Source organism: Somniosus microcephalus, chromosome 7 (assembly GCF_052327205.1).
Source record: "Somniosus microcephalus isolate GS21.2 chromosome 7, FLI_Smic_1.0, whole genome shotgun sequence".
NCBI classification, from domain to species: Eukaryota; Metazoa; Chordata; class Chondrichthyes; order Squaliformes; family Somniosidae; genus Somniosus; species Somniosus microcephalus.
This window is the reverse complement of record NC_140993.1, coordinates 10,705,812-10,717,116: the sequence shown is the minus strand read 5'-3', so window position 1 is coordinate 10,717,116 and position 11,305 is coordinate 10,705,812. Positions and strand designations below refer to the sequence as shown.

The 11,305-nt window shown below is 48.0% G+C and overlaps 1 protein-coding gene across 2 annotated transcripts in view; it reads right to left on the bottom strand.

Annotated features, from left to right (window-relative positions):
- Positions 1-4,671: 4,671 nt before the first annotated feature.
- LOC147114511 (uncharacterized) overlaps positions 4,672-11,305 on the bottom strand; it is a 94,907-nt gene continuing 88,273 nt past the window's right edge. For both annotated transcript variants that reach the window (XM_085992227.1, XM_085992228.1), the window contains one exon: positions 4,672-5,506. In XM_085992227.1, the coding sequence (XP_085848353.1) occupies positions 4,851-5,506 (656 nt within the window). In that variant the 3' untranslated portion in view covers positions 4,672-4,850. The remainder of the gene's footprint in view (positions 5,507-11,305) is intronic.

The following is an 11,305-nucleotide window of genomic DNA, read 5'->3' as shown; positions in this document are numbered from 1 at the left end:
CGGTCTATCGACCAGCAGCAGCGGCAGCACGCGAGCACATGGCTGCCCGTGATGCAAGGGATGAACTTATCCTGGCCAGATTTGCATAGGTTGCCCAAGCTGGCACGTGTCCTTGGTTCCATCTTAAGACTTCACAGACAATGAACATGACTCTCTGGCCTCCTTTCACTCTGGCCACCAACCTGACAACGCAAGTGTCGCGGAGCCCGCAATGTGGAGCTGCCTAAGGCGAAAGAACAGATGCCATGACGCCAAGATTTTGCCATCAAATAATTTTAATGCTTTCCAACAGGGATGGCATTTCATCAATACGCATAATCATTCACCCAATCTGCACACAGATCTGGAGGTTATATCCCTTGCCAGCTGGACCCACACAGCCTTGGTTTCTTTGGGAGGCCTCTTCCTCCAAGATGAGGGGAAGAGCACCTCCCGGCTAGCTCTCGCCCCCTCAACCAACATTTGCAGCGCATCATCCAAGAGCCTCGGGGAGGCCCTTGCCTTGGAATTAGACAGAGTGGTATCTCAGAATATGTTGCCGGTGGTGCAGCATTGGCAGAAATCCAGCGGAATGATCCAAGGCAGCCCTTAAATCAGGCTGGAAAAGTGATGTCAGCAGAGGAGAGTTTCAGTCCCAAAACACTCATTGACCAAGGGCAACCCACACCTCTAAAATCAAGTGGCCAATCAGGGGAAAATCGCAATTTTTTCAAACCTATCAGTGGAGGCGGGTTTTGAATCCACCCAAACCGAAACCCGCCTCCAGTGAGAAAATCGCCCCCTAAGTGCCACCAAACAGAAACAAAATCAGTATGGCAAGTACGGCACCATTAATATAATGAACAATCATTTTTTCTCTTGAGGTTAGGCCTCAGCTGGAGTATTGTGTCCAATTGTGGACACCACACTTTAGGAAGGATGTCAAGACCTTCAAGAGGGCGCAGAGGCGATTTACTCAAATAACAGGGATGAGAAACTTAAGTTATGTGGAGACTAGAGAAGCTGGGCTTGTTCTCCTTAGAGCAGAGAAGGTTAAGGGGAGATTTAATAGCAATGTTCAAAATTATGAAGGGTTTGATGAAGTAAATAAAGAGAAATAAGGAATCGAATACTTTAAGGGGAGAAATTTGCAAAGCTATGAGGAAAGGGCAAGGGAATGGGACTAATTGGAGAGCTCTTTTAAAGAGCCAGTACAGGCATGATGGGCCGAATGGCCGTCTCCGATGCTGTATCATTCTATGAACTTACTAATGCTAATCTACTGCTTCAAGGTGCTTCCTCGGTAAGACAAGTTTGAGAGATGGGGGTCTGGATTGGTCCCCTTGTAGTCTTAAGAGATGACTCTCATCTCAGGGTTGCAGCTGTTCCAGGTTCTGGCAGCTTTTCTTTTACAGTGATGATGAGATGTAGAGCACATTGTCCCTTTAAATGAAATGGCCTTGAAGACTGGCTGCAGCCCTTGCGGCAGTCTGTGTGAGTTGGCAAAGTGGTTTTGAGTAAGGAAGGTGCTTTTTTGCAGAGGTTTCCCTCTGGAGAAGTGAAGTCCCTAATGCTGAGAGTGAAAGAGTACGAAGGGTACAAGAGGTGACTGAAGGCTGTCTGATTGGTATTGGCAAGCTACTCTTGTGAAGTATTGATCCTCCTGCAGCACTGACTTTGTCACGTCCCTCCCCATTCCTCTGATGGAGCTTACCCCCACCCCCCCCCTTTCAGTGCCAAACAATCTTGCTCTTTTAAGAACATAAGAATTAGGAGCAGGAGTCGGCCATGTGGCCCCTCGAGCCTGCTCCCCCATTCAATAAGATCATGGCTGATCTTCGACCTCAACTCCACTTTCCTGCCCGATCCCATCCCTTAATTCCTCTGGAGTCCAAAAAGCTGGATTTTCTCAATGGAGACGTGATGGAGGTGGGACTGCTGCTTGCCGGGTCTATGTCCCGCCTCCATCAGCCTCTGGCCAACCTGCGGGATTTTCCTGATTGACCTGGTTAAGCCCGCCCAGCGGGCTCAGCAGGCCAATTAGGGGGAAGTCACTGACAGAGCACATCAATGTCTGACGTGCCATCTGTCAAGATTTCTTGAAAGAACAAATGGCTCTGTGAAGCTGTCAAACACTGACATTCTGTGTAGTTTGATGAGTCCTTGTGTTTAGGGCTCATCAAACCTTTCAACTTTGCAGAAATCACCTGGCTGTTGGTTTGGAGGATCCAACAGCCAGTCTGTGAAATCTACAATGATGTCGGGACTCCGGATCTACCGCGGCTGAAGGCTGTAGGCAGAAACAAAGGTAAGTGAACATTTTTATAAGACTTAGCTCTCACCTTACATACTTACCACTCCACACTTGCACCCATCACTCACCTCTACATCTCACTTTTAGACCCCTCCTACCCCCGCAGACCTCCTTCACGTCTCCTCCACCCCGGCGGGGTTCTCCGAGGTCAGGAAGCCTGCACTTGAAAAGGTAAAATAGGACTAATCTTTTTTTCTGCCTGTTAACTAACTGTTAACAGGCAGTTAAAAGGATTTAATCCCTTTCCCGCCTCGAGAAGATTGGACCCGGGGCAGGAGGGCTTTCCGCCTCCTGGCAAAAGGGCAGAGGCGGGATGGGGGCGGGTTTGCCAGCCGCCCCCACATTCTGCAACTTTACTGGCAGTCCCGCCTCCATACCCGCATCCTCAGGGCTGACAAAATCCAGCCCTATATCTCAGCCTTGAATATACTCAACGACTGAGCATCCACAGCCCTCTAGGGCAGAGAATTCCAAACATTCACAACCCTCTGAGTGAAAAAAATCCTCCTCATCTTAGTCTTAAAAGGCCGGCCCCTTATCCTGAGACTATGCCCCCCTAGTTCTAGACTCTCCAGCCAGGGGAAACAACCTCTCAGCATCTACCCTGTCAATCCCCCTCAGAATCTTGTTATGTTTCAATGAGATCACCTCTCATTCTTCTAAACTCCGGAGAGTATAGGCCCAATCTACTCAATCTCTCATCATAGGTCAATCCTCTCATCCCAGGGATCAATCTAGTGAACCTTTGTTGCACCTCCTCTAAGGCAAGTATATCCTTCCTTAAAAAAGGAGACCAAAACTGTGCCCAGTACTCCAGGTGTGGTCTCACCAAGGCCCTGTACAATTGTAGCAAGACTTCCTTACTCTTGTACTCCAACCCCCTTGCAATAAAGGCCATCATGCCTGACTTCTGGCAAAAAGGACTTAAGGGGATGCGTCTGATAATCTATGCGCCCTTACAGTTACTGACATTCCCGAGACCAGTGATGCTTTAGCTATTTTTTCCAGTGATACTCCATCACCAAGACCGCCTACTTCCACCTCTGTAACATCGCCCGTCTCCGCCCCTGCTTCAGCTTATCTGCTGCCAAAACCCTCATCTGCTCCTTTGTTACCTATAGACTAGACTATTCCAATGCCTCCCACCTTCCACCTCCGTAAACTTGAGCTCATCGAAAATTCTGCTGCCTGTATCCTAACTCGCACCAAGTCCCGTTCACCCATCGCCCCTCTGAGTAAGCTTTTAGTCACCTCTCCTAATATCTCATGTGGCTCGGTGTTAAATTTTGTTAGCGAATTGGGATTTTTTTACTACGTTAAAGGCACCATATACAGGAAACTTTTTTTTATCTGGGACCGACGTGGTGCCGGTTCATCAAAGATTCCGGATAACCGAGAGCTATAGTTAAAAGATACGGAGAGCTCCGTATAAAGCAACAAACCCTGTTGCTTAGCAACAGGTTCAGAACAATGGCCACAAGTTCCAAGCGTCTCTGTAGCTTAGCAACAGCTGCAGCCACACCCTTGCACAGCAACAGATCGAGGAAGGCAAGTAATAAAACTTACCTGAACCTACTCCTGAATTTTGCCGGTTAACCGGGATTTCCGGTTATTTAGGTGCCGGTAAATCGAAAGTTTCCTGTAAATGCAAGTGGCTGTTGTTGTTTCATTTAATTGGCTGCAGCCCTTACGCACCAGAACTGTATTTCTCTCCCTTCCAGTAGCAGTAAATCTAGGGAGTGGCATTTCCACTCTAAACTTGCCCTGCATGGCAAACTAAGGTTCTGGGAGGAAGTTGCAGTGGGTTAGTGGCGGATTCACATTGGTGGGACTCCTACTTTGCCACTAATAGGAGGGAAAATCCAGACCCTGCTCTCCCAATCCTGCACTTCCTTTGCCAAATTACTCCTTTGGCACAGGACCACCGATATGGCCCTTATAAGCATCTCTTGTTCACTTCCTAACAGTCAGCTGAAGAGTGGCAAAGGCGTAGGTGTGGGATGAGGTTGCCAATTTGCTTTCCTGGTTTACATAGAATTTACAGCACAGAAACAGACCACTCTCGGCCCATCCAGTTCATGCCGGCGTTTATGCTCCACACGAGCCTCCTCCCACCCTACTTCATCTCACCCCATCCTTTCTCCCTCATGTGCATATCTAGCTTCCCTTTAAATGCTCATAAGATGTGGCTTAATAAGTTTGGAAAATAGGACCAACAAGTCAATTTTTACAAACGGGAGCAGGGGAAGAAACATCAAAATATGCACAATCTTTGCAAGGATTTAAGCAGGGATTAAATGTATTACCTTGCAATTAGCAGGAAGCAGTAACTCGGACATTTCCAAATAGATTAATGAACAAGAGCCAGAAGGCAGAACTAATTGGCAATAAGATCTTTATTGCACACATTCTTACAAGTTTTTTTTTAAAGTACCAGGGTTCACTAACATAACTACTGTCTTCAGCCTTTTCTTAGAGTGTTTTACTTAAGAAGACATACCCCACACTGTCTTTCCACACAGGTCAGAAGAGGGTAGAAAAGTCCTGGTTCTGTCATTTATTCTGCTTTGGTTTCTGCTTCTGCTTCCGTTTGTGGTTCTGGTTCTGGTGATTTTGGTTCTGGTGTTGTTGCTCCTGGTGTCGCTGCTTTTGGTGTCGCTGCTTTTGGTGTCGTTACTCCTGGTGTCGTTGCTCCTGGTGTTTTTGCTTCTGGTGTCGCTGCTTTTGGTGTCGCTGCTTTTGGTGTCGCTGCTTTTGGTTCTTCTTTAACAGGCTTTGCTTCTCGCTTCTCATCCTCTCCTTGCTCCTTGGTCATAACATCAGCAAGAGATTTAATGCTGTCTAACAGACCATCCATCTTGGTTCCCAATGCATCAATCCTGCCATTTACCTTTTTAAATCCCTTATCAACAATGGAAGGCAACTGCTGGTCACTGCTTTTATCTTTCACGTCGGTTTTGCTGGATTTTGGAGTCGTTGCAGTGTCTTCTGATTTTGAAGATCTTTCTTCCATCGGGCAACTAGCACCTGCCTCTGTTGTCTTCTCCTCTTCTGCAGAATCAGCCTTTGCAGCCTCTGCTGTTTTTGAAGAACTATCTTCCGCAGCTGGCTCTGGTGTCTTCTCCTCTGTGGGGGAAGCTGAGGTGTCCTCTTTACTTGGGAAAAACATTGGGCAGCTAGCACTGTCTTCAGTCTTTTCAGGCTCCTGAACACCTACATTAGAAAACAAAGACTACAATATGAATGGAATCTAAAATGGGTACAAAGCAATAACTTATATTTGTACAGTAACTTTAATGTAACATTCCCAGTGCTTCAAATAGGAGACAAATGAACCAAGCACTAGCAGAAGAATGATGAGAATTGACCCAAATGCAGAGCTAAAAATGCAGAGACAAGATAGTAGATTTGCCACTAAGTGAGAAGCATTAGGACAGGAGGATGCATAACTGGAGCACAGATGGATGGAGCTAGGATATAGGGCTGCAGTAGGTTGCAGAGAAGGATATGGAAGGCCATGGTTTGGAGGACAATGCAGGTCAGCTAAAACATGAGCATTGGGCGAGGCAGGACTTAGTTTGGGATAGGATGCAGATGGCAGGGATTTGCATGAATGGAGTTTGTGTTGGGTTAAGCTTGACTAACGAGGGGGACACTGGGAAGTCCACGTAACAAAACCATGGATAAGGGTTTCAGCAGCAGAGTGAGTGAGGTAAGAGTAGAGACAAGAAGTGTTGTGTATATGGAGGTATGTGCTTTCAGTAATGGATAAATTATTGGGTTTCAAGCACAGCTCAGGACACTCAAGTCATGCATTGTCTGTTCAACCTGAATAGATAGCCACGGAAAGAGATAATAAAGACACCTTTGGTGGTGAATGGAATGGTGCCTGAGCAAAAGAGAGCCATTTATGATGTCAGCGAGCATTGTAGCAAGAAGAGGTACTTAAGTGTTCAGGAGTTGGCTGGGGAAGGGGTCAAGAAAACAGCAAATAGGCCTCTTGGAGGAGATGAGCCTGGGGAGGACTGGTGGAGATGAGGAGAAAACTTCAGTGATATGAGGGGCAATTTATTACAGCTGGCTGACCATTCCTTGCCTGGATAAATAAATGGGCAGCAATTGAAAATCGGGAGGGGGGGGGGCGGTGGGGGAAGAGGGGGCACCTTGGTCGCCCCAGTGACACCCACGGCCCGTCTGATGCAATTTTCAGGCAGGCCTATAAATAGGCAAGCGTTCCGCCCACCTGAAACAGGTGAAGGCTGCTTAAATTGTAAGTATGGGTCATTGATTTGTACCAGCCATTGAGCAGCCTAATTGGCCTGGGAGAAGAAGAATTGGAGGAGCGCAGAGACCTCGGAGGGTTGTAGGGCTGGAGGAGGTTACAGAGATAGGGAGGGGGGGGACGAAGCCATGGAGGATTTGATAACAAAGATGAGAATTTTAAAATCAAGGCATTGCCAGACCAGGAGCAAATATAGGTCAGCAAGCACAGGGGTGATGGGTGAACAGGACTTGATGCAAGTTAGGATATGGGCAGCAGAATTTTGGATGACCTCAAGTTTACGGAGGGTGCTAGGTGGAAGGCCGGCCAGGAGAGCATTGGAATAGTTCAGTCGAGAGGTAACAAAGGCATGGATAAGGGTTTCAGCAGCAGATGAGCTGATGCAGGGGCGGAGATTAGCGATATTACAGAGTGGAGGTAGGCTACGAACACTTATGAAGGAGCACCTCATTAGGAAGTGAGATATATACACCATACACTGGCCCCCAACAATCCACAGCAAGTCCTTTGCCCGTCAGAATTGGTATTCCTCCCCAAAAATGTCCCTCACCCCTCCATATTTCTGATAATTTTAACGCTTCATGTGAACATCCTGCCGAGTTCCCAGCCACCTATGTAACGTTCTGACAAAAAGTCATCGACTTGAAACGTTGACTCTGTTTCTCTCTCCACAGATGCTGCCTGACCTCCTGAGTCTTTCCAGCATTTTCTGTTTTTATTACCTATTTAATGTACATTAGAATGGGACCAGTGGGCACTGTAGCCCTGAATTTCCCGATATTATGCTTGCAATGCACGCGGGGTAAGTTAGAATACAAAACGTAATAATAATCATCAATAATAATAATCAACTTTATTGTCATTGTTAGTGCACAAGTGCAGTACAACGAAATGTAGGCTTGCGGCTCCCGAGAGTGTACATTTAGATTAAGACATTTAAACATTCAACATTCATTTGGCTTGTAATACATTAACATAAACATAACCATAATAAAGTGCATTGGCAGATGTGCAGGCTTTAGAGTTTATTTGTGGAGTTCAGTAGGATGACAGCCCTGGGAAAGAAGCTGTTCCTAAATCTGGTCGTACGGGTGCGAATGCATCTGTAGCATCTCCCAGATGGCAGGAGGGCGAACAGACTGTGGCTGGGGTGGGTAGGGTCTTTGATGATGGTCCGTGACCTCCGTAAACAGCGTTTCTGGTATATGTGCTCTATGGTCGGTAGCCGGGTGCCGGTAATGTGTTAGGCAGTTTTGACTACCCGCTGCAGGGCTTTCCGGTCATAGTAGCTACAGCTGCCATACCATACTGTGATACAGTTCGTCAGATGCTCTCTATTGTGCAGCGGTAAAAGTTAGAGAGGATCAGGGGTGACAGGTTACATCCCTTCAGCCTCCTTAGGAAATATAGGCGCTGCTGGGCCTTCTTCACCAGAGAGGAGGTATTGAGGGACCAGGAGAGGTCTTCCGTGATGTGGACTCCGAGGAACTTAAAGCTGTCCACCCTTTCCACCACAGCCCCATGGATGTGGATGGGGGTGTGACTTCCGCCTTTAGACTTCCTGAAGTCCACAATGATTTCTTTGGTTTTCTTGATGTTAAGGGCCAGGTTGTTATCGGCGCACCACTTCACGAGATGCTGGACCTCCTCCCTGTAGGCTGACTCATCGTTGTTGGTGATCTGGCCTACTACCGTGGTATCATCCGCAAACTTGATGATGGTGTTGGAACCATGAACAGCCACACAGTCGTGGGTGAAGAGGGAGTAGAGGAGGGGGCTCAGCACACATCCTTGTGGGGCCCCCGTGTTCAGGGTCGGGGGGGAGGTGTGGTTACCTAATTTGACAGACTGGGGTCTGTTTGTTAGGAAGTCCAGGGTCCAGTTGCAGAGGGAAGTGTTCAGGCCAAGAGTGTGGAGTTTGGTGGCCAGCTTGTTGGGGACGATAGTGTTGAATGCTGAGCTGTAGTCTATGAACAGCATTCTGATGTAGGTCTCTTTACCATCTAAGTGATTCAGTGCAGAGTGTAGAGCAGTTGTGATTGCATCCTCCGTTGATCTGTTTGCACGATAGGCAAACTGGTGTTGGTCAAGAGAGGTGGGAACACTGGCTTTGATGTGAGCCAGGACCAGTCTCTCGAAACACTTCATTATGATGGGTGTGAGTGCGACAGGTCAATAGTCGTTCAGGCACGTCACAGCCGTTTGCTTTGGCACAGGAATAATGGTAGCGGTCTTGAAGCATGTAGGGACTACTGCTTGGGCCAATGACAGATTGAAGATGGCGGTGAAGACATCAGCCAGCTGATCAGCACATTCCTTGAGTACCCGTCCAGGGATGCTATCCAGTCCAGCAGCCTTTCGTGTGTTCACTCCGCGTAGAACACCCCTTACGTCGGAGGTCGACAGAGTGAGCACCTGGTCTTCCGGGGGTGGCAAGGCTTTGGTAGCCGGCTCCCTGTTGTCCCTGTCGAAGCGAGCATAGAAGTTGTTAAGCTCCTCCGGAAGGGAGGTATCGCTAACCGGGGGGCTGGTGTTTTTGCTCTTGTAGTCAGTGATGGACTGGATGCCTTGCCACATGCGCCGGGGGTCCGAGTTGTTGTGGAAATGATCTTCTATCCGCAGTGTCTGTTTCCTTTTGGCAGTCCTGATACCCTTTTTTAGGTTGGTCCTAGCTGCACTGTAAGTCGCCGCGTCGCCAGATTTAAATGCTGCATCGCGTGCTTTCAACAGCGAGTGGACCTCTCCATTCATCCAGGGTTTCTGGTTGGGGTATGTCCTGATATTTTTATGGGTCATGACGACCTCGACGCAACTGTTAATGTAGAATAGCACTGTGGGTGCGTATTCCTCGATGTCATTATGGGCAAACATGCCCCAATCAGTGCGTTCGAAGCAATCCTGAAGCTCCGAGACTGCCCTCTCTGGCCATACTTTCACTGATCTCACTGATGTTCTCACTCTTTTGATGAGCGGTTTGTATGCCGGGGCTAGAAACAGGGAGAGGTGGTCAGACTTCCCAAGGTGGGGGCAGGGAATGGCCTTATAAGCATCTACAATGCTCGTGTAGACTTGATCCAGTGTGTTCTCCCCTCTTTTGGGGCAGGAAACATTCTGGTGGAATTTCGGTTGTACAGATTTTAGGTTTATGTGATTGAAGTCCCCCGCGACAATAAAGGCTCCGTCTGAGTGCGCAGTTTGTTGTTCGCTGATGGCCCTGTAGAGGTCCTTCAGTGCTAGTTTGGCATTAGCATGTGGTGGGATGTAGACCGCAGTGATGATAACAGCCGTGAATTCCCGAGGCAGGTAGAAGGGTCTGCACCTTACCATGAGGAATTCCAAATCAGCCGAACAGGATCTATCGATTATGTCCGTGTTAGTGCACCAGGCATTGTTAGTGTAAGGTGCAGCTTGTAAGAATATTATGTTTTTACATTACTTTTATTTCTAACAAAGACAAAACAGTAATATAGACAGTGAATAACGTAGACAGAATTGGTTTAAATCGTGTTATCGAAAAGATTGTCTTTCCCCCTCAATGGTGACAACGACTTGCATTTATACAGCGCCTTTAACATAGTTTCAGCAGCAGATGAGCTGAGGCACGGCGGAGTCAGTCGATGTTAGGTGGAAGTAGGCAGTCTTGGTGATGGAGCAGCAGATATGTGGTCGGAAGCTCAACTCGGTGTCAAATACGACACCAAGGTTGTGGAAGGTCTGGTACAGCCTCAGACAGTTGCCAGGGAGAGGGATGGATGGAGTCGGTGCCTTTCAATTTTGATGCAATCTTTTTTTTTTGCATTCAGTCTGCACAGCCTTGAACTTGCTTCTGGCTGCCTTTGGGGCTTAAAACACCATGAGACTTTGGGGCCGATTTTCCTGCAGGTGTGGGGAATTGTCGGGTTCCCTGAATGTCGGGGTTCCCACACAAATGTAAATGGGTCTGCCAGATTGATACAATTTTCCCTCAATTGGCCAATTAATTTCCAGCGTGTGGGAAGCCTTGCTAATTGACTATTTCCAGTCAGAAAGTCGCACAGTATGATGTCATCATTCGTGGTGCTTTTAAGGTCCACAGCAAGCATTGCTTCCTCTGCAGGCTTCCAAACGAACCATACAGGATGGCAGAGGAGCCTGCAGCAGCTGTGGCCAGTGCCAGACCCCGAGCTGCCTCCAAATTCGACGAGGCTTCACTGCAGGCATTATTGGATGGGATCAGGGCCCACAGGGAGGTCCTCTTCCCTAGGTCAGGGAGGAAGAGGCCTCCCACTGAGACCAAGGCTGCATGGATGCAGGTGACAGCAGAAGAACCTGGATACAGTGTCGGAAACGATTCCATGACCTTCACCGTACAGGAAAAGTAAGTATGAAGTTTCCATCACCCTCAAACTGATCCCCATTGCCTTTCCCCACCAGCACTCAGCTTTAGCACTCTCTTCCTCCACATCCCACTTCACAGTCACATCCATGCACCCTTACCCATTCCCTCTCTCTCTATGCTCACATTCACCTAACTATTCCACCATGCAGCCCTCACACTCCCTCTCACTCTGATGCTTTGAACACAACTGACAACGCACAGGGAGGGCCCTTGGTCTTGCAGCCTCACACCATCTTTGTCTCCCCCTAAGTATCTATGCTATGCAATCTCTACACTTCATTCTCACTCAAACTCCACTTGTCTCCCTCATTGCAGGAAAAGAGAGCTCACAACAACAGAGAGCGAGCCAGGA